This window comes from Phyllostomus discolor, chromosome 9 (assembly GCF_004126475.2).
Source record: "Phyllostomus discolor isolate MPI-MPIP mPhyDis1 chromosome 9, mPhyDis1.pri.v3, whole genome shotgun sequence".
NCBI lineage: Eukaryota > Metazoa > Chordata > Mammalia > Chiroptera > Phyllostomidae > Phyllostomus > Phyllostomus discolor.
The window spans coordinates 67,850,916-67,878,821 of NC_040911.2; the positions used below are offsets into that span (position 1 = coordinate 67,850,916).

The 27,906-nt window shown below is 45.6% G+C and overlaps 1 protein-coding gene across 42 annotated transcripts in view; it reads left to right on the forward strand.

The window, feature by feature from the left end:
* Positions 1–27,906, forward strand: part of RRBP1 (ribosome binding protein 1) — a 77,785-nt gene that overhangs the window by 22,556 nt on the left and 27,323 nt on the right. For 6 of the 42 annotated variants that reach the window (XM_028523518.1, XM_036009510.1, XM_028523520.2 and 3 more), the window contains 3 exons: positions 5,809–7,836; positions 26,400–26,548; positions 27,770–27,892. In XM_028523518.1, the coding sequence (XP_028379319.1) occupies positions 5,829–7,836; positions 26,400–26,548; positions 27,770–27,892 (2,280 nt within the window). In that variant the 5' untranslated portion in view covers positions 5,809–5,828. Of the gene's footprint in view, positions 1–5,808; positions 7,837–26,399; positions 26,549–27,769; positions 27,893–27,906 lie in introns of those variants that run through there. The other 36 variants (XM_036009524.1, XM_036009527.1, XM_036009521.1 and 33 more) reach the window with 35 other exon arrangements.

The window sequence follows — 27,906 nt, forward strand, 5'->3', positions numbered from 1 at the left end:
TTCAGGTTTTAAAAAATGTTGCCTGATAATACCTGCAGTATTTATATATATATTACATATGTATATTTTATAATCCTCACCCGAGGACATTTTTTTATTCCTTTTTGGAGAGAAAGGAAGGGAGAGAAACACTAATGCAAGCCCTGGCTGGTGTGCTCAGTGTGTTGGGAGTTGTCTTGCAAATTGAAAAGTCACCTGTTCGATTCTTGGTCAGTGGATATGCCCGGGTGCAGGCCAGGTACCCCATTGGGGTCAAGTGAGAGGCAACCCACTGATGTTTCTCTTGCACAATGATGTTTCTCTCCCTCTCTCTTACCCCTCCCTTGCCATCTCTCAAAAAATAAATAAAATCTTTAAAAAAGAAAAAACATCAATGCGAGAGATAAACATCGATCAATTGCCTCCAGTATGTGCCTGGACTAGGGAGCAAACCCACAACTCAGTCATGCGCCCTGACTGGGAATCACACCCACAACCTTTCGGCCAAGGAATGATGCTCCAAGCAACAGAGCCACACTGACCCAGGGCAGTAGTGTTATTTATACAGCACTCATCATTACTCAGAGTTACATGGTACTTTATTAGAGGAGATATAATGTTTATAATGTAAGTGTAAACATGTGGAGGTGCTAAGTGACACATCCCAGGTGCTGACAGAGAGCAAGAGAGAAATTTTTAAGAGTATCAGAAGTAAATGTGAAATGTTTGGATATGATAAACCTTTATCAAAGGTAGGGTGGTAGGTAAATGGATGCTCACAATAGTTTTCTTAATCTTTTGTGTATTAGATAGTGATACTGATACAATCATATTTGTTAGGACCTCTGTTTCATTGTCATTCTGTTTTAGGTTTGCACCTTACTGATAGGTCATCTTGTGCCCAGGAAATATATCTGGGGACTTGTTCTCTATGACACCTCATCCTTCAGCACACTCCTGCCCCATGCTTTCTCCAAGAGCCCACACATGGCCCACAGCAGGAGAGCTGGTTGGTGATAGCGCCCAGCCCTGAGGGTACTGTTGAGGGTTCTTTTGCAAAACCTATGTCATCCCAATTGCCAGATTGCACTGAACTGGCCTAACTGGACTAGATTGGTCTGGCCATATAAGTTAGCAGATGTACCCCATGTCTGAAGAATTTGGGGTTTCTACTTTTTTTTTAATCCTCACCCAAGGACATTTTCTTTATTGCTTTTTAGAGAGAGAAGAAGGAAGAGAGAAACATTGTTGTGAGAGAGGCACCTTGATTGGTTGTATCCTATTTGTGCCTGGACTGGGGATCAAACCGCAACCTAGTTATGTGCCCTGACTGGGAGTTGAACTTGCAACCCTTTGGTTATGGGACAATGCTCCAACTGAGTTACACTGGCCAGGACCTCCACTTACTTTTCTTCCTTGAATCTTTACCCTCTAGGAACAGAAGAAAAGCCATTCTCTCAGGACTTTCAAGGTGGGCCAGTGAGTTTGAGCCAGCTGAGCCTGGGAGTGAGTGGTCCCTGAGCCTCTGGGTGGCCTCTTGGTTCCTTCCTTTACGGGCCTTTGCCTTTCTACTTTACACTTTAAGAGTACTAGCAATAGTAAGTAAAAGTAAATTTTCATAGAAGTGTCCAAAATTGACAGAATGTAGGTGCTTTATGGTCAGCCCAGATATAGAATATGGGCCAGCATATACCTTGTTTGCCAACCTGGGCATGGCCTATGGGAAGCCCAGTGGGGAATTCAGAAACAAAGCACCCTGAATGCTGATCATGCAAGCACTTTGTGCTTTACATTCCCGTAAAACAGGCATCTCCCATGGTGTTCCTACCCAAGCTCACCCTGCAGGACAGCAGGAAGGCTGACTTTCACTTACATTTCTTTGCTGTTTGTGGTGATATGGCCTTAGACTACATGTTTCAGTGTATTACTCCTTAAGGTTAGGGCTTTTTATTTTCCTGTGAAAATTTTCTTTTAAAAAAATGCTGACCTAGGAATTAGTGGTGGGGATATAATTTCTTTTTAGAGCAATCCATTCTGCGTAAGTTGGGAAGATACATTTGCACTGCTGCCAAACATACACTTGGGTGTGCAGCTGAGGGAAGTATTCTCCCAAGCTAGCCTTTCTCGATTCTGTGCTTCCAACAGAGAGTATATTTTTGTATTCCATGTTTGCCTAACTTCAGAAAGATTCAAGGCTAATTTTTCAACTTTGTTTTCTTTTTGCCTAAACCACGAGGCTGCATAGGCCCCACAGTGGTTGACAGGGACAGATCCTACTTTGTAGCAGCCTGGTGACCTGCAGCTCCATGAGAGAACACCTCTCAAGTGCAGAGTTGTCGGGAAGCCACTTGGAGCTTAATGGAGACTTGTTCAGGGTGACTCAGGCCCCTGGTATTTTGCTGCTTCTGGAGAAGGGGTGTTTCAGAGGAATTTTGTCATCTGAATAGACTGAATGTAGTGATTATAATAAGTTTTTGTACCCGAATGTGTCCATTGGTAAAATTCTGAGAGGTCCTTGTGAGGACTGGAGTTTAAGTTGGTGGATGCCCACCAAGAAATGGAGGTTGACCATAGCCCATTTCAAGGCTTCTTGTCCCTGCCTTCCCACCCCATGGAGCCCTCCAAGGCTTAGCAAGGCACAGGTTCCTTTTCGACACTTAGCTTGTGAGTGTGTTCCTGAAAGGACTACTTTGGGACATACTCTGTCGACCCTCATAAATGAGGGCACCCTAGCTGTGGATTATGATGTTGGAACCTACCAGAGGTCATGGTCCACTTGCCTAGGTTGAAGGTTCCATGAGCCCATCTCAGAGGTTCCGACTGGAATGAAGAGTTTGACTTAGTTTGGCAGACCCAGGGATATAGGCTAGGAGCAGCATCACAGCTGTAGCTGATGGAGTTACCACCACAAAGAGCACATGTGTGAAGTTTTTGTCAGGAGCACATTAAACCATCTTCCTGCAAGGGTTTTATTAGAAAAGCACTACGAAATAGTGTGCTTGTGCCTCTGATGTAGCTCTGTTGGTTGGAGTGTAGTCCTGTAGTTGAAGGTTTGTGGGTTCAGTTCCTGGTTGGGGCAGGTACCTAAGTTGTGAGTTTGATACCTGGTCTAGGCATATACAATCCCAGGTCCAGGTGCGTATGGGAGGCAGCCAGTTAATGCTTCGCTCTCACATAAGAAAGAAAGTGCTTGTTCTGAGAGGACAGTGATTTTTCTTAGAACATAATGCTGAGCCATTTAAAACAATCTCTGTTCTGTGTTCCTTCTTTAAAATGCCTAAGGTTGAAATTCAGATTTCAAGATTGTTTAGAAATTCCTACTCTTGTTTCCGTCTCCCACTCCCTCTGGAAGAGAAATCTCAACTTCTAAGCCACTGACAATCCTGGACCTGACCTGGATGCTGTGTCTAGAGATTTTGGGGCATTATGCTAGGGAAGGGTATACACCTCCCCTGCTCCTCTTCTACCCCTTTCCGCTTTCCCTTACCCACCTGATACATTACCCACCTAATACATTCACATTCTGTTCGCTAATTACACCACTGATCCTCTCTATAGGGAGCTAGGCTCTATTTCTCATTCTAGTTCACAGGGCTGGGAATGTTATAATAATATCAAAATTAGTTGATATAAGTTGATTGTATCCAAATAAATAAACCTTGGAGTTCCTCAGTGAAGTCAAACCTAGCCTGGCCTGTCAGCCAGGAAAGTGTGGACCAGCCTGCCTCTGACCCTTTGGACTTTGGTGCATGGGCAATGAGAAGGGATGTTTTTTCCTCTTGGTTTGGAATGTGTTACCAGGCAAAGGGCCCTCTCTCTGGGGTGAAGATTGGGCCTAATGACACTGTCCTCACTTCCTCTTTGTAGCACCCAGATGTGACATTCTAAACCTGGGGTCTTTTGTGGGCCTCCCAAGACTGATACCTCCTGCTTTATAATGTGTGAATTTGGGGTTCCATAACTCTTAAGCAGCTATCACTGGCAAAGACCTTTTTTTTTCCTCACCAAATTCTTGGTCAGTTTTTAGACTAGTAATGAAAAGTTTTCCTTCCTGACCTTGGGCAGTTGTATTTACCAGCATGGGGAAATAGGGAGGTGACAGAGTTGAGATAGCACATCAGGACCCTCTGGCCAGAATGCATGCTGCTGAAAGCCTGCAGAAGTGTTTGGTCTGGCTTGTTAATGGCAAACGGCACCAGATGTTAGACCTCTGTCCATGAGTTTGGCTAGTAAAAATTCAGAACCAAGACTCAAATACAAGCCAAAGTTTATTTAGAAAGTCATAGAGGTAGAGGAAGTGAGCTGTGGAAGAAGTGAGCCAGCTAGGTTGTGTGGACTCAGGAAACAAATTCCAGAGCAAAAGAGAGGCCCTTGGAACTTAGAAGAAAGAAAGCAAGGGTACATGCCTTCAGGGAAGAAAGGGGGAAGAAAAGGCCTGGCCAGGAATGTGCCTGAGGAAAGAAGAGGGTGGGGAAAAGAGAGAGAGCACACAAGCTGAGTTTTAAGGACTTTTATGGAAAGTCTCTGGAGGATCTCAGTAGAATATTCATCGGTTTTCCAGGTGTGTCTTTTCAGGATCGTGGTCTGTACTGATTGGTCGGCCCCTGGGAGGGGAATGGTAGTCATGGCATCTGGTCCTGACGTCAGCCATGTCATCACCCTACCTGGCCTTGCTGTTTTTCTAGGCTTGGAGCTGAAACAGGACTGAGGCCTAGATGTTTATCTCTAGTTTGACCCAAACTCTGTCTCTGTGATCAGTAGGCCCTAGGCTAAGATTATTTGATGTAGGTCAGAACCTCATTGTCTTGGGGGCTTAATGCTTAAGGGAGTGGTCATGCAAGGACTTGTATGGGAGTTGTATGAGGCTTTTCTCTGGTCCCCTTGTTCCTCCTCTGAAGGGAGTCTACTGCTTGAGTAGGGACGTGCCAGGTGAGGAAAGGTCAGGGGAGGGTCTGAACCACATGACCAGCTATATGAAACGGGTCACCCTGGGGGCAAGGTTCTACCTTAAAATAGTCTGGTACTAGGCACCTAGGGCTTTTTGCTCTGGTGACCTTTCATGTCTGGTTTATCGTTCCTACTCTGCTCATGTTTATCTGCCTACTATATCAGACTTACATGGTATTTTTTAAACTTTGTCAATTTTGCCCCGGCTGGCGTAGCTCAGTGGACTGAGCATGGGCTGCGAACCAAAGCACCACAGGTTCGATTCCCAGTCAGGGCACATGCCTGGGTTGCAGGCCACAGCCCCCAGCAACTGCACATTCATGTTTCTCTCTCTCTCTCTTTCTCCCTTCCTCCCCTCTCTAAAAATAAATAAATAAATTCTTTAAAAAAAACCTTTGTCAATTTTACATTGAGTAAAAAAGGTTTATGGCGAGTCAGGTATGGCTAGTTGACACTAGTTCCCTAATTTAGTGGAACATTTTTGCCACAGTCCTCATCACTCCCAATTTTTTTGCATCTGGCCTGTACTTGTGCACATGTACATGTTTAATTCCTGCTGTGGGGAATATTTGAATTGTGATCAAAGTTTCTCAGTTTCCAGCGCATCATATTCCATAAGTACAGACCTGCACTCTGACATCTTTCCAGTGTTTTGTATCTGCTGGCACTGAAAAGGACTGTTCATATCTTGCTTAAAAATTATTCAGTTCTAAGTAGGAGCAGCTAAGAATGTATGACATCAGAGATTGCCTGGATTTGTTTCTTCTTTGACTTTGTCAGTTTTAAGAATCAGTGAAACCTTAAGTTTGATGGTGGGGGTGGGGCTGGGAACTAAATGTCTTTGTTTCTGCAAAAGGTAATCTATGTGTATGTGTTTGGCAGGTAACAGAAAGCAAGCCAGAATGGACATTTACGACACTCAAACCTTGGGGGTTGTAGTCTTTGGTGGATTCATGGTTGTTTCCGCCATTGGCATCTTCCTGGTGTCAACCTTCTCCATGAAGGAGACATCATACGAAGAAGCTCTGGCCAATCAGCGCAAAGAAATGGCAAAAACTCATCACCAGAAAGTGGAGAAGAAAAAGAAGGAGAAAACAGTAGAGAAAAAAGGAAAGACCAAGAAAAAGGAGGAGAAACCCAATGGGAAGATACCTGACCATGAGCCAGCCCCCAACATGACCATCCTCCTCAAAGACCCAGTGAGGGCACCTGCAGTGGCTGTGGCTCCAACCCCAGTCCATCCCTCTGTGGTCATAACCCCTATAGCCACAGTACCAGCCATGCCCCAAGAGAAGCTGGCCTCCTCCCCTAAGGACAAAAAGAAGAAGGAGAAAAAAGTAGCAAAGGTGGAACCAGCAGTCAGTTCTGTAGTGAATTCTATCCAGGTTCTTGCCTCAAAGGCTGCCATCTTGGAAACTGCTCCTAAGGAGGTGCCTATGGTGGTTGTGCCCCCAGTGGGAGCCAAGTCCAGTACCTCAGCCACAAATACTGTGCAGAACAAAAAGGCAGAGGGGTCCCAGAACCAGGGAAAAAAGGCAGAAGGGACCCCGAACCAGAGCAAAAGGGTAGAGGGAACTTCCAGCCAGGGCAGAAAGGCAGAGGGAACTCCCAACCAGGGCAAAAAGGCAGAAGGGGCCCAAAATCAGGGCAAAAAGGTAGAAGGGGTGTCAAACCAGGGCAAAAAGGCAGAGGGGACCCAGAACCAGGGCAAAAAGGCAGAGGGGACCCAGAACCAGGGCAAAAAGTCAGAGACGGGCCAGAACCAGGGCAAAAAGGCAGAGGGGACCCCCAACCAGGGCAAAAAAGTGGAGGGGATCCAGAATCAAGGTAGAAAAGCAGAGGGGGCCCCCAACCAGGGCAAAAAGGCAGAGGGAAGCCCCAATCAGGGCAAAAAAGTAGAAATTGTTCAAAATCAGAACAAAAAGGTGGAGGGAACCCCCAACCAGGGTAGAAAGTCAGAGGGGGCTCAGAACCAGGGCAAAAAGGCAGAAGGGGCCCCCAACCAGGGCAAAAAGGCAGAGGGCACCTCCAACCAGGGTAAAAAAGCAGAGGGGGCCCCCAACCAGGGCAAAAAGGCAGAGGGGGCTCAGAATCAGGGCAAAAAGGCAGAGGGGGCCCAGAACCAGGGCAAAAAGGCAGAAGGGACCCCCAACCAGGGCAAAAAGGCAGAGGGGGCCCAGAACCAGGGCAAAAAGGCAGAAGGGACCCCCAACCAGGGCAAAAAGGCAGAGGGGGCTCAGAATCAGGGCAAAAAGGCAGAGGGGCCTCCCAACCAGGGCAAAAAGGCAGAGGGTGCTCCCAACCAGGGCAAAAAGGCAGAGGGGGCTCAGAACCAGGGCAAAAAGGCGGAGGGGGCTCAGAACCAGGGCAAAAAGGCAGAGGGGGCTCAGAATCAGGGCAAAAAGGCGGAGGGGGCTCAGAACCAGGGCAAAAAGGTGGAGGGGGCTCAGAACCAGGGCAAAAAGGTGGAGGGGACCCAGAACCAAGGCAAAAAGCCTGAGGGGGCCCTCAACCAGGGCAAAAAGGTAGATGGGGCCCAGAATCAGGGCAAAAAGGCAGAGGGGGCCCAGAATCAGGGCAAAAAAGTTGAGGGGGCTCAGAATCAGGGCAAAAAGGCAGATTTAGTTGCTAATCAGGGCACAAAGGCAGAAAGTATTGCAAACCAGGGGAAAAAAGCAGAGGGAGCCCCTAATCAAGGCAAGAAGGCAGAGGGAACTCCAAATCAGGGCAAAAAGTCAGAAGGGTCCCCCAACCAGGGCAAAAAGGTGGATGCATCTGCCAATCAGAGTAAAAAGTCAGAGTCAACTCCTAGCCAGAGCAAAAATGCAGATATGGTTCAGAGCCAGGAGGCACCAAAGCAAGAAGCTCCAGCAAAGAAGAAGTCTGGTTCAAAGAAAAAAGGTGAACCTGGTAAGTAGCTTTATTTCTTTATGACCTTGCAGAGAAAGGCAATCTTTAAGTGGCTTATGGAGTCCATTTGGGGAAGTCATCTGTGTCAGTTAGTTATTGCCACAAGGCTACATGACAAAACATTTCAGATTTCAGTGACTTACACCAGCATTTATTCTTGCTCATGCTTCTGTTGAATTGATTAAAGGTTGACTGATGTATATTGTCTTAGCTGAGTGGTTCTGTTTACACTACAGTACAACTGGGTTTGGCTCCTTGCTTCAGGTTGAGCGTAGGTCTCTTCACATGTTCATTCTGGGGTTCAGCCTGGGACTTTAGTGACTCTCAGGGCAAAAACCATTCTTATGGATGGTAGAGCTATAAAAGGGCACATTTCCAAGTAACATTCTTAACTAGAGCAAGTCTGTGAGTGAGCTTGAGTCAGGAGACAGCAAATCTTTCTTAAATGTCTGTGTTCTGTTATCCTGTTCTGTTGCGTACCTCACCTAGTATTTTAGCAGCATAGCTTTATTCATTTCTATGTGTTTATTGAGTCAATAATGGTAGGATGTTTTCAAGAAGCAATGGTATTCACCACCCCCCAACCTCCCAGTGTCCTGTCTTCCCTAACACCTATCCCAATTATTTTAATGGAATATATACTAAAGAACATTAATTTCCTGTTATCTTTTTAGTTCATATTACTATAGAAATTGGGCCAGTTGGTTCATATTTCATGTTCACATGTTCATCATTCATTTGATAGAATAGTCTTATGTTTTCTTTTAAGTCTTTGACTAGTTGATTTGGAAAATGAATTACATTTGCCTTGATGAGGTACCTTAGGGGTTTTGAAATGTTTGGACCTATACTGGGTACACAGGGTCCTATCTCTTTGGCTGGATTTCCCTTTCTTGCTTCTTTGTGAAGCTATATTACCTTTCTCAGTCATTCTCCCAACATTGAGGGGAGCATTTGTTCAGGCATCACCCTGCTCCTGCTCCATGTGAGGGGACCACACTTTATGAGTGGCTTTGGGCTCCTGCTGAGGATCAGGGACCAGCCACCTGTACCCATAGTTCAGGTCAACCTCTCAGCTTATTGGAAGCCCAACCACTCAGCCTCAGCCCTGCCTCCATAGGCTGGAGGGATGGCACACTGCCCTTTTTGAAGGTGATGTTCCACTTGACCCAGGGACAAGGGCAATTTATTTGTGAAGACAGGGATGGGATTGAGAACCAGCCTGATTTCTGGCTCTCTAATATCAGGTATATTTAGAATAGAGCTTTCTCTGTCCTGTGGCCATTATTACCATGAATGGCTTTAGACAGCTGAGATAAGGCATGAAACAGAAAAGTGATGATAATATAGGAAGAAAGGCAAAATAGTATTAATTAATAGGAAGTAGAGAACCTTGTTAGGCTCTTGTTAGGAGGAATGCAACTGAACAAAATGGAGGTTTGACTGTATACCACAACAAAAACTAGAGGCAGGTGCTGGTGTAAAAGGAAAGAGGTTTTATTCAGGTGTTGTGAGACCTGAGAGAATGGTGGACTCCCATCTCAAAGACCATCTCAGTCTTCTTGCTCAAGCCTGAGGTTCTTATAGGGTTAGGAAGGGGAGGGCTTTTTTCCTATCCAATTATCTTTCTAGCTATTGGCATGCCTGGGGCCCTATCCATATCTCTAGCTATTGGTGCACTTGGGCTGTATCCATTCATTTTTCTAGCTTTTGGCACACTCAGTGTAAGAACCTCCCCCTGCTGCCATCTTGGCTAATGGGGGAGACTTCCCGGCACTCTGACTGTCTATGGTAACAACCCCCCCCCCCCCCCACTCTTCAAAACTCTGGACCTTTCTAAAACTGTGGGCAAATGGATGAAGGTATCTCCTGTAATTACTTCCTGCTGTCAAAGGACGTAGTCTTACCTATCCCTGGGTTCATTCTTACTATCTACTAAAGGAAGGTGGGGGTTGGGATCAGGAATGGAGGAAAGCCTTTATGTGAGGGAGAAGGATTGTTGTCTTCAGAGGGCAGCATACACAGTGTCTACACTTTGGCACTGCTGAACAAGTAAAGCTGGTAGGCTGCTTCGTATTTCAGGAGATGGAGTTGGGCTTCCAAAGTAAGACCTAATGTGCAGTCACTCAAGTGTTTAATGAGGAGTATGTCTGGTAGTTCAGAGAGAACTGGAGAGACGAAAGGATCCCTGTGATCTATTGGGTGGCACACCCAAAAGCAGAATTTGCTGAGGAAGCCACTCTCTGGAAAATGGAGAATAAAATAAAGAGTAACATTGTCACTTAGCTTTGGGAGGTGCTGTTCCTCTTTGAAAGAAGAATTTTAAATCTCCCTCAGCAGTGCAGGTGCAGCTTTCCGTTTTGGTATCAACAGCAGCAGCTAGATTCAAGTTCTCCTCATGCAGCACCCACTTTATCCTTGTGTGAGAGATCTAAGGCTTGATTCCCATGAGCTTCAGGAAGAGTGTATTGTCAGCAGGACATCATGGGGACTGGCCCATTGCTCAGTTAACTGCTATTTAGGGCCTTGAGTCATCCAGGTCATTAGTAAGACTGTGTCTCAGTTGGAACAGGTGTAAGGGTTCATCAAATGGGTAGGTGGACCTCCAATGAGCAAACTTGTGCAAAATTGGTAGTTTTTGCTCTAGATGTTGTACATATTGTTTGCTTTTTGATTCATGTTCTAAATCCAAAGGGGGTATTCCTAAAACAGAAACTTGGGGGGATCTCCCATAAACTTTCAAAGGGCTTAATTTAAGCCCACTTTGGGATGCTACTTTAATCCTGAGTGAGACAATAGGTAGTACCTATTCCCATTTCAAATGTTTGCCAAGGTCTTCTTTATTGTGTAGTTCATTTTCTCCATTTCCCCATAGATTGGAGTCTCCAAAATGCATGTAGTTTCCATTGAATCTATAGTGCCTGTCCTATTTTCTGGAAGGTTTCTGAAGTGCATGCTGATCCATCGTTGTTTTCAATGCTGTGAGGAAGTCCAAACCTAGAGATTATTTCTTTGATTAGAAGTTTTGCAATCTCAGTTGTCTTCTCAGTTCTAGTGGAGGATACTTCAATTCATCCAGAAAAAGTGTCTACAATAGCTATAAAGATTTAAAGTTTCTCATAGTTTTAGGCATCTGTGTAAAGCCAACTTGCCAGTCCTTAAATGGACATTTCCCTTTATATTGTACTCCCTTTACTGTTGGGGCGCATACTGTTGTAGGCTTGGACATATCTGATAGGCTTGGACAATCTCCTGAATGGTCCTTTGTAAATAAGGGCCCTTCAAATGTGGCCTAATGAGGTCCATTAAAGCATTCCTTCCATAATGAGTCCATTCATATACATGTTTGAGGATGAGATATACTAGAACCTCAGGGAGTAAGATTCATGAGGTTGATCTTCCATATAGAATTAGGGTCAGTGTTAGAAAATCCGCATTCATGGGCCCATTCCTCATCTTGTTCCATGTGATGTGGTTTAAATTCTGACAAGTCCAGATAGAGAATTAAAGCCCCAAGAAATTGTGGCCCTTGGGCAGCTTGTCTTGCTTTTTTGGCAGTTTGGTTTCCTCGCTTGTTTAGTAACCATTCTTTTGATGTTTTGGGCAGTGCATTTTGACAATCTGGTTTGGTAGATTCACTGCCTCTAGTACTTGAAAATCTCTTTTGCATGTTTGACATCCATATTCCCTGAGATTAAGAGCCTAATTTCTTTTTTTAATATATTTTATTGATTATGCTATTACAGTTGTCCCATTTTCCCCCCTTTATTCCCCTCCACCCTGCACACTCCCACCCACATTTCCTCCCTTTAGTTCATGTCCATGGGTCATACATATAAGTTCTTTAGCTTTTACATTTCCCATGCTATTCTTACCCTCCCCCTGTCTATTTTCTACCTACCATTTATGCTACTTATTCTCGTACCTTTTCCCCCCTCTCCCCTTCCCACTCCCCTGTTGATAACCCTCCATGTGATCTCCATTTCTGTGATTCTGTTCCTGTTCTAGTCATTTGCTTAGTTTCTTTTGATTTTGTTTTAGGTGTGGTTGTTAATAACTGTGAGTTTGCTGTTAATTTACTGTTCATATTTTTTATCTTCTTTTTCTTAGATAAGTCCGTTTAACATTTCATAAAATAAGGGCTTGGTGATGATGAACTCCTTTAACTTGACCTTATCTGGGAAGCACTTTATCTGCCCTTCCATTCTAAATGATAGATTTGCTGGATAGAGTAATCTTGGGTGTAGGTCCTTGCCTTTCATGACTTGGAGTACTTCCTTCCAGCCCCTTCTTGCCTGCCAGGTTTCTTTTGAGAAATCAGCTGACAGTCTTTTGGGCACTGCTTTGTAGGTAACTGTCTCTTTTTCTCTTGCTGCTTTTAAGATTCTCTCCTTATCTTTCATCTTGGGTAATGTAATTATGATGTGCCTTGGTGTGTTCCTCCTTGGGTCCAACTTCTTTGGGACTCTGAGTTTCCTAGACTTCCTAGAAGTCTATTTCCTTTGCCAGAATGGGGAAGTTCTCCTTTATTATTTGTTCAAATAAGTTTTCAATTTCTTGCTCTTCCTCCTCTCCTTCTGGTACCCCTATAATTCAGATGTTAGAATGTTTAAAGTTGTCCTGGAGGTTCCTAAGCCTCTCCTCATGTTTTTGAGTTCTTGTTTCTTCATTCTGTTGGGGTTGAATGTTTCCTTCTTCCTTCTGGTCCACACTGTTGATTTGAGTCCTAGTTTCCTTCCCGTCACTGTTGGTTCCCTGTACATCTTCCTTTATTTCACTTTTCATAGCCTTCATTTTCTTTTTTTTTATCTAATTTGCGACTGTATTCAACCAATTCTATGAGCATCCTGATTACCAATGTTTTGAACTCTGCATCTGATAGGTTGGCTATCTCTTTGTCACTTAGTTGTATTTTTTCTGGAGCTTTGATCTGTTCTTTCATTTGGACCGTTTTCTGTCTTGTCACACCTGTTATATAGTAGGGAGTGGAGCCTTAGGTGTTCACCAGTGTGGGGCAACCCAGGTCACTGCATTGTGACGCTGTATGTGGTGGAGGGGTCCAAGAGGAACAGTGGTGCTTGCTCTGCTCGCTGCGGGTTTTCAGTCACTTCCTCCACTACTCACAATCAAATTGGACCCCTCTGGTGCTGATTCCAGAGTGGGTGGGCTTGTGTATATTCTAGGACCCTGTGGGTCTCTCAAATGAACTCTCCTGTGAGGTGAGTTTCTCCCGATGCTGTCCCAACCCCCACAGGTGGAGGAGACACATTGTGTCTAACTATGTCTCCATCTTGACTGGAACTCCCAAGAGCCTAATTTCTTTCCATATTGCCCTATGGGCATGGACTGCCATGAAGGCATATTTAGAATCAGTGTAGATGTTATCATTTTTCCCCTAGGAAAATTCTAAAGGTCTGATGAGGGCTGTCAGTTCAGCCTTTTGTGCTGAGGTTCCTACAGCAAGCAACTGAGCTCCTCTTAGCTTCTCTGTGATGACTGCCATGTACCCGGCTCCTTGTTGACTATTCTCCTCATGAAGGCTTTCCCATCTGTATATAATTCCCAGTTTGGTTCTGTCAGTAGCTGGTCCCATAGATTTGGTTTGCTGGAATAAACTTTGGCAGTAATTTTTAAACAATCCTGCTGGAGGTCTGAGACTCCCTTAGAGTCCAGGAGTAGGGTGATGAGGTTTAAGGTGGTAGTGGTTTGCAAGGCAACATTTGGGTTGTGTAATAAAATGGCTTGATATTTTCCAAAGCACCGGTTTCAGCCAGTACTCCCCCTTTTAACATTTCATGGTGAGGGTTTCTCCTTTCTGTTTTTCCTTTTGATTTCCAGGTAGTCCTTTTTCCAGTGGCCCTCCTCCTTGCAGTAGGCACATCGATTGGTGCTAAGTGGGACCCTTTTCCTTTTGGGTCCTGCCTCCCCTGGTTTCCACACAGTGTTTCTAAGAAAATGGTGGCCTGCTTTAATTCCCCTTTTTTTCCAGGCATGGTAAAGGCTATGTCTACCAGCTGGTAACAATTTATTCTCATTGCCCTGTCTAAATGTTGGAGCTTCCTTCTGACATCCGGGGTACTTTGCTCAACAGAAATCATGTTTACCATCTAGACATTTTCTGGTGCCTGTGTATCAGCATCGGTGTGCTTTCAGTAGGCCTAATACATCCTTTTTAAATATTCAGAAGAGTCTTTGTTTGGTGTGTGTTGAATAGCACATTTTATATTCAGGCCCTTGTGTTTAGATACCTGTTTTTTAAGCCCTTCTAATATGCACCTTTTGTAGTGTTTTAGGGAGGCTAGGTTCTCGCTATTCAGGTTCCAGTTGTGCTCTTTCAAGGGAATCACCCTGGCTGGGTTGGGGGTTCCATTGGAGTTCTCTTCAGCCTCTTCATTAACCTTATTTATGGCGAGCCACCTTTCACCACCATTAGCAGGATGTTAAGGAGAGCCTGTACGTCTCCCCAGTTTGGATGGTGAGTGGCAAAAATAGAGGTAATAAGAACTGCCATTTCCTGAGGGTTCTCCTTATGTGAGGGGTTAGAATTCTTCCAATTCAGTAAATTTGAAGTGGAAAATGGAGTACGGGCCTAATAGTAACCAGTGGGCTAGTCTTCCTGGTTATTGTGCCTATAGGGTATTGCCTCAAAGGGAATTGTCCTGCTCCAGATAGGGATGCTCCCTGGCCAAATCGGGTGCCCTACTGGGTCTTTCAGGGGGAGACCATTCCTTCCTCACAGAGGGGTGGAGCTGTCACCCCTTTGGGTTCTATTTCAGGGGTATCCAGCAGCAGGGGTGGTGGTAGGGGAAATCTTCCTCTGCTAATCCTATGTTCCCTGGGTTCAGGGCATTAAAGAGATTCACTTCTTCATTTTCCTTTTCTTCTTGTGTCTTATTATCAGAGAGGGATTTTGAAGCCATTTCCCTTCTCTGTATCCTTAGGTTGTTCCCTTTCTTTGCTGAATCCTTGTTGTGTAAAGACCAAAATGCCTGAACATAAGGGATTTTGTCCCATTTCCCTGACCATTGGCAAAATAATTTAGGAAGCCATTTAGGGGCCATTTCTCCCGACAGTTTAAAGTATACATAAGCCAAGCAGTGTTATAATAGAAAACCAATTCCTTCTTAGTCATTGGCTCACAGCTGTACTTGGACCACTGCTAAAATGTGGCACAAAAGATTTCCTACAGGAATGAAAACAGAACAACCCCTGATGGTACAAAAATACAAACCCAAAACCATAACCATAGCAAGACCTCAAAGTGGGACCATATAAACAAAACTTAAATCTTATAATTCCATTATTCCAAACTGGTGCTTACAAGTAAGGCTTAATGTCTTACTTCCTGCCAACCAATACTGAAAGTGGTCCTAACTGGACCCAAATGCCTCAAAGCCCATGTGGCAGGGATATCCTGCCAACTGGTACCACAAATGGTCCTAACTGGACTCAAGTGGCACAAAGTTCAAGTGGCACAAAGCCCAGGGGGCAGAGATAGAGGATCCCCCTGGTTTGCATGCTGGTTCGACTTAACCAGTCCCAGAGCCCATCTGCTCCCCAGACTTGTTTCCTTTCACCAGCCAAGCATTTCAGGTGGCTGAGACCTTGAGCAGGAGTACAGGGATATTCCCCAAGAAAAATTCTCAGGAGTTGTCGGGAAATCCCCACAGTCCTGTTCTCTTAAGGTCAGCCTATGCCCTCTGAGACTTAGTGTCCCACCAGAGTCACCAAAACCTACCTGAACTAAACAGAGTTTTGGCTGCCTGTCACAACAAAAACCAAACTCGTGAGGTAGGTGCTGGTGCAAAAGAAGAGAGGTTGTATTCAGGGGTTGCGTGACCTGGGAGAGTGGTGGACTTCCATCCCAAAGACCATCTCAATCTTCTTGCTCAAGCTGGAGGTTCTTATAGGGATAGGGAGGGGAGGGCTTTTTTCATATCCAATTATCTTTCTAGATTTTGGTGCCCTTTGGGGCCCTATTCATTCATCTTTCTAGCTTTTAGCACCCTCAGGCCCTGTCTATTCATATTTCAAGCTTTTGGCCCTCTCAGTGTAAGAACTTCCCCCTGCTACCATCTTGGCCAATTGAGGAGACTCCCCAACACTCTACCTATAACTGTCTGCAGTAATTAGGAGGACCTTTATGCCTGTGTGAAACTACACAGCAGCTCAACTGATATGGTGGTATATGGTGGTACAAGACAAAATTTGAAGAGGAAAGAAGCACCATGGTCCAGGAGAATAACAATTAGATATTATAGATAAAATGTAGTTATTCCAAAGTTCACTTAGTAGTTTATTATTCTTCCAGCCAAAATTTCAATGGAATTTTTCCCTCTTGACAAAACTATTCTAAAAGTCCCATCTGGAGGGAAAAATAGATAAGATTATTGGATAGTTTTAAGTGGCTCTTGGAAGGCCAGTTTTGTGTGATGTGTGAATATACTCCGTATTCCCAAACTATTGTAAGTACAAGTAGGGTGCTGGCCAGCCAGGTGTGGGAATAAAATGGTTCTGAAGTAGACGGCATCATCCCTAGGAACTACAATGAGGGAAGGGAGCCTCATTTCAGAAGGGAGGAGAAATGTTGAGGCAATGATCTTGGGCAGTATGTTCAAGATTTGGAAGAGTCTGCCTACAACCCTCTAAAAATGTAAGGCTTAGATGAACTAGATAAACAGTCATACCTTGGTACTCATTGCCTTCAGAACTCATCAAATTCCATACCCACTGCATTTTGATGAGAAAAAAAATGTTTCAGCACTTGATGCTTGCTTGCTTGGGACTTGTTGTACCGGCAAGGACTTTTATGAAGTCAAGACGCTGCCCTGTAAGAGGAAATGCTTCATCATTTGGTACTCAACAGTTTTGGCACTCGTCATGAGTTCTGGAATGAATTAACAAAGAGTACCAAGGTACCACTGTAATTGAAAAAGAAATCAAACCCTAGAAAATATAAAAGACAGCCAAAATTAGTATTGATCAGCCCAGACGCTGGGAGACTATCACTGCAAGGGTGCAATATGGAGCTCTTGGCCACAGAAACCACCACGTGAGATAGTCAGAAAGGACCAAAATGAAAATAGCCACAAGGGGTAATATGTATGGCTGATATGACACCTGGAAGGTGAATTTCTTTATTCTTTAGGGTGTCTTGAGAGTCTGAAAACATGGGGAAGTATTTTCATGTTCTTTATTTTACTTTTATTTATTTATTTATTTTTAAAGATTTTATTTATTTCTTATTAGAGGGGAAGGAAGAGAGAAAAAGAGGGAAACGTCATTGTGCAGGGGAAGCATCAGTTGGTTGCATTTTGCATGCCCCCAACCGGGGACCTGGCCTGCAACCCAGGTATGTGCCCTGAATGGGTATTGAACCAGCAGGCTTTTGGTTCTCAGGCCTGTGCTCAATCCATTGAGCTACACCAGACAGAGTATGTACTTTATTTTTTATTTCCCAGAATCTGCACTGTGCAATCTTAGCACTGTTTTCCTGGGGTCGATGTGTAAAGCCATCTTCAGGGCCCTCCAAGGTAGATGAAGCTCACTCCCTGCCCCCAGCTCCATGATTATGAAATCATGGGTTTTCCCAGGGGCTTATGGAATGGGGCTCATACTTCTCTTACAGTTACACCTTTTATGTGGAGTTTAGTGTTCCAGAATTAATCCGACTCATATTTAGCATTTGTGTCTGTAACCATGTTGCCAAGTGAGAAGCAAGCCACATTCTTTTCATGCAGTTACATCTGATGTCCTATGAGGCTGTGGTCAGCCCCAGCTGTCTACCTTTGACATTCTGGCCCTCCAGCTGGAGTTGAGCTTCTCTGTGTCTGTAGAGGGCCTGTCCACCTCCAGCATCTCCAGGGCTTTGTGTGCCCTGGAGAAGGGAACTTTGGACACAGCTCTGGGTGGGCTGACTGGCCCTGGGTGTCTAGAAACTTGGGGACCTAGAGATGAAAGTAGCCTTGGTGGCTACTTTCACGTGGGGCAGGTGGCCTGATGACCATAGGGAGGCACTTGGGGAGTAGGTTCTGGGTCACTGGAGTGGAGCAGGCCATGAAGGAAGTTATTCCACCAAATCAGAACACCTTAACTCAGGTGAAAGAGGTACCTCAGGGTAATGAGGTTTTGACCCCAAAGAGCTAGTGCTAGGACTGTGTTGTCTACTATGGGAGCTGCTAGTCACATGGGGCCATATAAGTTAAAACTGAAGTCAGTCAAAAGTCAATAAAATGAAGGATTCCATCATACTAGCCACATTCCAAACATTCAGTGGTCACACATGGCCATCAGCTTCCCTTTTGGATAGTGCATATGAAGAACAACATCTGCATCAGCACAGTAACCTCTGTTGGATAGTACTGCTCTAAACAAGAGTCACTAGGAGGAAGGTGGCCCCGTGGAAGTAAACATGTCTTTGCAGCCCTGTGCTGGAGCCATGCAGCTTTCTCTTTGTTCTGTCTGCTTGCGTTCTGAGTGGGGTGGTTGAGCTCCACATTAACCTGCATATCACAGTGTGATGTGACGAGTGAGGTCATGGAGGCTGGCCATGACACGTGACAAATGAATGGCAAAACCTACCCCAGAGCTGGGGTCCACCAGAGATGGGGTCGCTTCCTTAATCATCACCAGGTTGACCCACGGGGGTCCTCACTGACAGATGCTCAAAAGGGGGGCCTGGCAGGTATGGAGGTAGGCATAGGTTCATTCTCTGATAGTTACCTCAGCACTTGTGCATGGTGCTTATTAGGAAGGCCATGTTTCTTTTCACAGGAAGTGTGTGGATGTGGTGGTGGTGGTGGTTTTTTTTTTTAATTCTATTTTTGTCCTCAGACTTAGTCTTTACCTGCACTATTATGCTGGCCTGCCACCCTGCACCTAGTGTGTGCTAAGGGGCCTGTTAGCATTACACTTTTAGGAGAGCTGTGTTTCAGGACCTGAAAGTAAGTCCAGACTAGCACAGAGTGGGTCTAGGCCTGGCTATACATACCAAAGACTTAGCCTTGGGAAGTACAGGATGCTTGTTCTGGAAATTCCACATTTAAATGGGCTTTAGAACATTGGATTTGGTTTGTGAGGTGTAGCAGCTGATGAAGGCTGGAGCCAGGTAGGTTCCCTAGGCATGGCCCTCCTTTGTTGGATGGTGGGCTGGCTTTATGCCTGGTACGCTCCCCATCTGCAGACATGGGCTGTTTATCTGGGGCTAAAAGGCCACCATGACAGGGCCCAGGGAGCCCACTCACTCCCCAAGAGACACAGCTTCTACAGCCCCATGATGACCACGTTGACAAACACACACACACTCATATGGAGAAAGAGGCCATCTTTGGGGGACAGGACTGTAGATAAATCTCAATATCTTTTTTTTTACCCTTTTGTATTTCCCAGCTTCCTGTAGCATGTTATGAAACAAAAACTCCACTATTTGTCTGAGTCAAATAAACAGGCCCTCATTGTATCTAACAGAACTCCTGTCCTTCCAGGCGCTGTGAGGCTATCCAGCCCTGATCAGAGGCCCCCTGAGCATCCTCTGAGCAATGGAAAAAATCCTTGCTCTTTAGGGGGACCACGTGGAAGAAAGAAAGTTGCCAGTTCTTCTCAGGCTTATCCCTGTCTTGGGCACCCAGTAGATGGTCACAAACTGAGCTAAGAAGGAAATTTTAAGGTGGGCCCTGCATTTGCGAAGCTGACAGTGTCCCAGGGGCCTGGATGCTCCATGTTTTGTGCAAGGAGGCTTCACCAGGCTGCTTCTACCTCTGCCACAGCAGGTGGAAATGCAAATAAGATCATATGCTATAACCTAATCAGTGGGGCAGTGTTACTAGAGGTCAAAGGAAATGGAAAGAAATTTTCAGACTTACCGGGAAAACTTTACTCAAGGTGTTTGTAGCTTAGCAGTGGCCTCATCTAAAAACCATGTAACTTGATAAAACTGCCACTTCTTCCTTCCTCCTGTTCTACCTCTCCTCCTGCCATGGCTGTCCCTTGTGCTGTGGGCTTGCTCTGTCTGAGGTGTGGTGCTGGGTCACCACTGGGAATGTGATACCATTGTTCTCAACCAGATGTTTGGTTAGGTTCATGGTTTATGAAGCTCTTTTTCATGAATTTATTCCCCTAACATTCTGAAAGGTGCATTGACATTTTTACCTGTTTCACAAAAGCAGAAACCAAAGCCCTGAAATCAAGGAGCCAGCAAAATAGCAGGGCAGGGACCAGAGCTAGAGCCTGGGCCTCTATCTGTAGCACCCCTTTAGGGCTAGAACAGACAGGTGTGTGTTGAGAATAAGTTTGATACTCTTTCTTTTGAACTTAACTCAATTTTTCAGGTCCTGAAGCTCTGGAGAAATCTCCGTAGGGCTTTTGACCCTTTATTCACTTTCTCTTAAGTTCTTCAAATCTAGCTCTTTTCTTCTTTTTAAAAAGAACAAAAGCATCCCCTAGAGAAGCAAGCCAAGTAACAGTGTGGTATTGCCATGTCTTAGAGAAGCTAAAGATGGTGTTCATGTTTTGAATATAAATTGTGGGTTTTTTTTTTAAATTTGGAGAAAAAACAAGTGTAGTGTAATGAGAAAAATAAGTCATGCAATTTATAGAATTTTTAAAAATTCCATTAGACATCATTAACAGCACAATTTCTCAGTTAACAGATTACTTTTTTCTCCAACCAAAGGAAAAGGCCTGATTCAAAGGCCCCATATAGTATTGCTCTTGACATTATTTGTACTTCATTCCAGTGCAATTAAAATGCCAGATGTTAGTGTCTATGGCAGTGAGGGGATGAGTGCACCCAGTCATGAGGGCAGAACAGCCCCTGCACAGTGCTGGGCTCCGTGGCTGAGCTGGGCTTGGAAAGCCTACCTCTGCTATGGAGGATGGATGAAGATGGCAGGGACTGCAGCCACTGCCATTGATGCATTTCATCAAGGGCCTCATTAGTGTTGCTTCCGCACAAGCCCAGGAAGACCCTTTCCTGTCAGTGAACATGTAGCTAGTGGGGAGGCCAGTGGCAATGCTGGCCCAAATTTTGCTTTTCTAGGGATGGGTGCACCTGCTTCTGTGATTCGGGGAGACACTCTCTGAACTTGGGGTCTGTAGGAGTCAGGGCTTGTCTTCCATTGCTGAATGATAAGATTGTTTGTGTGGTCCTAAGCTTCAAGAAGGAGCAGGGAGGGGAGCCCTTCTTGGGGCTCTGGGGTCTTTGACTGGAGTTTGGCTCAAGTGACTGGGGATGTCAGCCTGGAAGGTACCCTGAGATTGGTGTCTGACTTTCTGTTGGGAGGCCATGCAAGGCCCTTTGACCTAAGCTGTTGCCCTGTGTGTGGTCTAGAGGCAGCAGCCACTCTGCCTGCATCTGTGCATCTGAGGCCTTCAGACTAGTCCAGACATTCTCTGACAAAATGAGTGTCTTTGCCAGTGGTGTTCTTCCCTAACTCCCAAGACAACAGCCCTTTGGCAGGTTCTGCTGTCAGAGTCACTGGGTTGGTACCTGGTCCTCTGTCTCCACAGCTTGGCTTCCTAAATACTCTCAGGCTTGGTCCATGGCCCTGGGCTCTTCTCTGATCTACCTGTTGCCAACCTTGTTTCCTTAGGTGTGCTGGAATAATTTTCCCAAAATGCAAATGTTGCTCACTTCTAGGCTTTGCTTCTTGATTGTGGAATAAAACCCAGACTCCTGGGGCCTGTGAAGGCTTGGATGTACTCTGGCCTCACTTCCTGCACTCTGACTAGCAAGGCCCCTTGCAAGCCTCCATGCTGGTCCTGTGCTGCACCTCTTGCTGAAGCCCCAGCACATGCCTTCTCCTTATCCAGTAGTATTTTGCTTAAGTGTCCCCTGTTTAAATGTTATTCTGGTGTTGCTGCCATAGTTGCTTCTGCAGTGATGCACAGTCCCCAAGTTCCCTCTGTGTGGCTCCACTGTGTGTTTGCCTTCTCCATTTCCTCCACCACCTCCGCCTGGGTTAGCTGGCACTTCACTCCTAACTTACCTTTCCAGGCCTAGCCTTTTGTAGACTGCCAGGTACATAGTAGGTCCATATTATGTGTGTGGAGACCACCTGGACCTGCCTGCCTTAGGCACAACTGCCAGTCACCTGAAACAACAGCTGGAGTTGAACTAGAGCCCATTACAGGGCTGGGGCAATAATTTCTTCTCATTGATCATCAGCTGTCTCAAGCTCTGGAAGTACTTCCTGGAGCAGAGCAGTACCAATGTCCTCCCTGTTGGTTGAGTAAGCTGGGCATGAACAGTGCCAGCAGTGTTCAGGAACTGGAACCGGGGAGGGGTATGATGCGAAACAGTGCTAAACTATGGAACCCCATGGGTCTCCTTTGGCTGGAACCTGGCCACTGGGGATCCTGGTAATGATGCAGGCAGAGAGAAAATTCTCCCCGAAGGACCCCACTTGACTGTGAGAAAGAGATTCCTGAGTGCCTTTTTTTTTTTTTGCAAGATAAGTTTAATTTTAGGTGATTAAGACTCCCAGTGTGGTTTTGAAAGGGAACGTAGTTTTGGAATTTGAAGCATTATGCACATTATCTGAGTTCTACATGCTTCTTGGATGAGAGCCCAGGGAGGCAGAAGGCTCCTCATCTACCTATATGTTCTGCCCCTTTAACCTCCTGAGTGAGGACAGTGGTACAAAGCAGGAGCCAGCCTGTGGTGCTCTGTCCACTGAGGGCTGCCCCCTGGACACCACCTTCATATATCTTCTATTCTGTTGGTAGGAGTAGGAGAAAAGGCAGAATTGCTTCAGCCACCCTGAGCTTCTGCCTAGGTGCACTGTCTGGGGAAGGGTCAGGGTCTGGGATTCTCCTGTGATTGGGGCTTGAAGGTGGCCCTGTGGGTGGGTTTTGCAGTATTTTATCCTGTGCTAAGCATTGTTCAAGCACATTGCAGTGAGGCTGTGAGAGAGGAACAATTAACTACCCCCATTTCACATATGAGGAAACAGGCAAAGAGAGGTGTAGCCACTTGTCCAGGATGAACCCGCAGGAAAGAGATGAGCTGGAATTTGAACCCAGGCCACCAGGGGCCTTGTTCTGACCATGATGTCTGTACCCAAGGGCAGAGGTAACCTAAAGGCTGGACCTGATCCATAGATGTGTTTGTTCAGCCTCACAGTGGTTTTCTTTATCTATTTTTAATTGAGTTAGCTGTCAGCACAAAGGTCAGGAGATAACATAAAAATTTCTTGTCTTGCTCTCCTAAAACAAGTCCACAACTCTGAAGCTTCTGGCTCAGATCATAGGAACATGCCCATGGCCACTTCGCTCCAAAGAGGCTTCCCCGTGCACCCAGGCCTGTCCGATCCCTGCCAGACAGGAGCCTGGATTACTCCAGAGCCGTGGGACACTGGCCCTTCCTCTTTGCCCTCCTGCTATCTCATTTCTTCCTCAGTCCTCCCTGTCCTGTTCCTGGTATTTCAAACTCACCAAGGTAGGCAAAATTAGCTACAAGAGCAGGCCCTCAGTGAGCTGATCCTACTAGATTTAACTGCCTCACGATTTTTGTGAAGTCTGTGGTTTAACAGATTAGATGTTGAATCTTTGACAAGTTTATTTTGGTGCCTTAAGATTTCACAATACCAAGGATTATTTCTAGTCTTCCAAGTATTTGCTAGAGACATGGGGTATGTGCCTACATGTAGTGTGCCTGTCTCCCAGTTATGGGTCCCTCATCAATGTGGGCTTAGTGCCGCTGGTGTGGTGAGAGGATCTTGAAACCTGGAAATAAATGTGACCCTCACAGAGGTCCAGAGTTCTGGTTCCTACTTCCAAGTCCCTTTTTCTTTCAGTTATACTTCCCTTATTTGGGAGGCATAGAGACAGTGCCATTCTTACCTAAAAGACTTAATGAAAAAATGTAAAGTCATGGCTCTATTAAAATCATGTAAAAGATAGTGTTTGTATGAGGTTGGAGAAGGCCATGACAGTTTCTGGGAGGGGAGTGGGCAGGGGGAATTAAGTTTTGCTGTACATAGCTTTGGATTGTTTCACTTGTTACAAGTTTTTATTACTTAATTCATTAATATATAATAAATTTTAATATATTTACATTATAACATTTTGTTAAAGGTATATTAGAATGACACTGTCACAGAACATTCTCAGAAATGGTTTATGGACAGGGTGTCTAGACCTCCAGGAGGGAATGAACATTTGTCAAGACTACTGTGGTGATGGCTGTGAAGGAAATGACATTTCACAGTGAAGTGCAGTTGCATTACCTCGATGTCCCCTTCATCCTAGCAGGATAGTAGGGGCCTTAGGGGCCTACAAGATGGTCTTCAAGGAGAGCCTTCTGGAGCAGCCTCAGCCCCTGGTCACTCTGAAGCCCCTGTGGGGATGAGGGCTACCAGAGGACTTCAGCAGGGAGTGCCTTGTAGGTCTCAGGGCTGGAAAGGAGCAGACTGGCTTGTCCAATGGAAACATAGTGTATGTCACAGATGGAGTTTAAATCTTCCTAGTAGCCACATTTAAAAAGGCAAACAAATGGAATTCATTTTCTTTTAACCCAGTTTACTCCAAATATTATAATTTCAACATAAAATCAAGAGAAAATTATGACAGATTTTATATATTTTTATACATCTTTGAAATCCAGTGTATACTCCCACTTGTAACACACCTCAGTTCACATGACCACATTTCAGGTGCCCAGTAGCCCCATATGACTGGAGGTCAGTGTACCAGGCAGTACAGGAGTAGACCTTCCTGAGTGAGAACAGGAAATTGTTTGTGTAGTGATCAGCTTCAGGGAGTCTGTCTTGCCCAGTCTTACGCCAGGGTGTCTTTGAAACAAATGGTCCTCCTGCTGGAAAACCCTGGCAGTAAATGTTTGTGTAACAGGCCAAGGGAGGAAAGCAGGAAACTTGTAACTCAAAATGCTAACAGTGGGTTTTTTTCCAGATAATGAACTAGAGAGTGTTTTGTTTGTTTGTTTGTTTGTTTGTTTTTCCCTTTTGGCTCAGCTGTACTCAGAATTTTTTCTAGTGTTCATAGGTTTACCATTAAAATCACTTTATATTATATATATGTATATTTCAGTGAAAAGACAGAAGGCCGAAGGGGACATGCTTCCTTCCCCCATGCACTCACCCATATTCATGACACCCTTCAGCTCTTAGGCCTTTAATGTCACTGTGGTTATTTCTAAACTCAAGGTTCACCAAGGTAATAAGCTCTAAAATGAAGGTGCTTGTAGCAACCAGCTTGCCCCTGTCCCACAGTCCCCTTATTTAAGCTGTTGTGCTAACTGCATGACTTGTGATGAAAATATTGTGACTAGTTGGTGAAAATATTGTGACAAGCTAGTGAATTTAGGGTTGCCATGGAAGCCTTCTGCATTCATTGTCCTCAGTGAGATGGGCTTAGCTAAAGGGGCCACTGCAGGTCGGCCTGTTTCCTTGGTTTCAGCTCATTTTTGGCCTGTCATTCAGCCATGGGGCAGATTTGAGCCTCAGCATAAATATTGCCCAGGCATTTCAGGCAGGGATCCTACCAGATGGGGCATCTCAGCTTCTCCTTTCTTGCTTTGAGAGCCTGCAACAAGAGTAAAGTTTTTTGGGGTGGTGACATCAGGATTGTTTCCCAGGTGACAGCTGGTTTTTGGCAAATGGCTCTGCCTCCTCCAGAGGTCACTAATGGTCCAAGGAATGGGCAGGCCCGTTCCTGAAGAACCCAGTCTGGCCTTCCTTCTCCTAAAATGTGTCTAAGCTTCCTCGAGGGAGAGCTGGACATTATGTTTGAACCTGGGTGTGTGGGAGGCAGCCTCCTTTTCCCTAGAGCATCAGAGAAGCAGCAACCTTGGGGACATGGGGCTTTTGCTTTCCATGCTTCTCCTGTGACTCCAGGGGTGTGGCTGTAGGCTTCTGTGTTTGTGGGAAATGACAGGCTCACTGCTCAGTCAGAACCCACAGGCCATAGGGTGTGGTCATGCAGAGACCTGCTGGGCTGTTTGAGAAAAGAAGGAAAAAAGAAGGATCCTATCTGAGAAAAAAGGGAAAAATACCATTGTCTTGATTAATTGTGTTCGTTTTGATGACAAGGGTAAGGAGGATCACCCCCAACCCAGGGACTCCCCACCTTTCTTTACCTGGGCACCCCGTTTGGCCGTCTTTCAGCTGCAGGGACCTCAATTATTCCATTTCTGAGCACAGACTGTCCCCAATTGATGATGGTTCCACCTATAGTCTTTCAACTTTATGATGATTCAGAAGCAATATGCATAATGAATTGCATGAGATATTCAACACTTTATTATAAAACGGCTATATGTTTGATGACTTTGCCTAACTGTAGGCTAATGTAAGTGTTCTGAGCACATTTAAGGTAGGCTAGGCTAAGCTGTGATGTTTAGTAGGTTTGGTGTACTAAGTGCATTTTTTACTTAGATATTTTCAACTTATGATGAGTTTGTTGGGATGTAAACCCATCATAAGTCAAGGAACCATACCCCCAGGCAACTGGACAGAGTGCTTGGCTCTGACTGGCCCCTGCTGCTTTGGGGTAGGACAGGCTTGGTTGTGTCTGTGTATAAGTCCCTGATCCTTCTGTCTGCACAGGGCCCCCAGACACTGACAGTCCTCTCTACCTCCCGTACAAGACGCTGGTCTCCACAGTTGGAAGCATGGTGTTCAACGAGGGTGAGGCCCAGCGGCTCATTGAGATCCTGTCTGAGAAGGCTGGTGTCATTCAGGATACTTGGCATAAGGTGAGCTCACCCTCCCTGACCCACATTCAGTGCTCTCTGCAGCTGACCTGGGTGGTTGTCTCTTCCCCCTCCCTCTCAGGGACTGTGAGTTGTGGAGGTTACTCAGTCCCGGGGCTGGCCACACCTGGCTTGCCAAGCTGCACAGGGAATAGTCTCCGCATAATTTTCTTGGCAGAACCCTGCTGCCCTTTCTCAAGCAGAGGCTGCATAAATGACCCTGCAGATCCTTTGGCTTCTGCCACAGCCCAGCCATGGCCAAGCCACTGAAACACACAGAGCCAGTGCAGAGCTCTGAGTTATAGGGAGCCTAGGGGTGGAACACAGGAGCTGGGGCCTGGCTGGTTTGAGGCCAGGGTTCCGGTGTGTAGGGACACACTGAGTAAGGGAATCCTGTGATGGGCCCAGAAGTACCTTCCCTCCTGCTGTTGGCCAGTTCAGAGGCTGGCACCCACCCTCTGGTACTTTAGCGAATGAGCTGCCACCAGGAAGTGCTGTTTATTTGACCCTTAATCAGAAGTAAAGTTGTAGGTAATTTTGATAAAGAATTTTGTGGCAGCTTAATGGTTAGAGATGTTGAGGAGTATCTTGAGAGGCTAGTGGGGGTTCCTTCCCTCTTGACCCTTGCTGAGCTGTGATGTGTCATGTAGTCTCAAGGAATTGCTTATTCAGCATGGGGGTGGGGAGGTGGCAGTGGCAGGAGGTGTCCTGGCTGTGAGTGGCTGGAGAAGGTCAGGATTTTTTTTTTTTCCTCCAAGGAGAGGTCTTGACTCAATTTAGGCTTTTGTTCCCAGAATATACTTTCCCTCCCATGGCTCTTGTGCTTCAGCTAATGGCTATGGGCTGCACACAGCATCTTAGAGGTGGGCACTGAACCAGAAACAATGATCATTGCCCCTCAGTGGGGCAGGAAGAGGCCCTAACATTGACTCAAGTTAATGGGAAACACCATGCTCCTAAAAACTACCTCACAGATCTAGTGCTTTTGCCAGACAGCTTCTGTACATATGGGTCTTGGAGGCCCTGCAGACTGTGTTGCTAAGGCAGGGTGCTTTCGCCCAGAAGTATCTGGAGTCAGCATGGCACCTGCTCATCTTGAAGTTTCTGTTCCCACTTCATGAGGACACTGCTCTTTTCCTGGGTCAAAGTCTGATTGCTGGGTTGGGAGGAACAAACAGTGTCTGTCTATACCTTCTGTTAACATGGCTCTGTGGACATTTCTAGGCCACTCAGAAGGGTGACCCTGTGGCAATTCTGAAACGCCAGCTGGAAGAGAAGGAAAAGCTGCTGGCTACAGAGCAGGAAGATGCAGCTGTTGCCAAGAGCAAACTAAGGGAACTCAATAAGGTATGGCTGAGGGC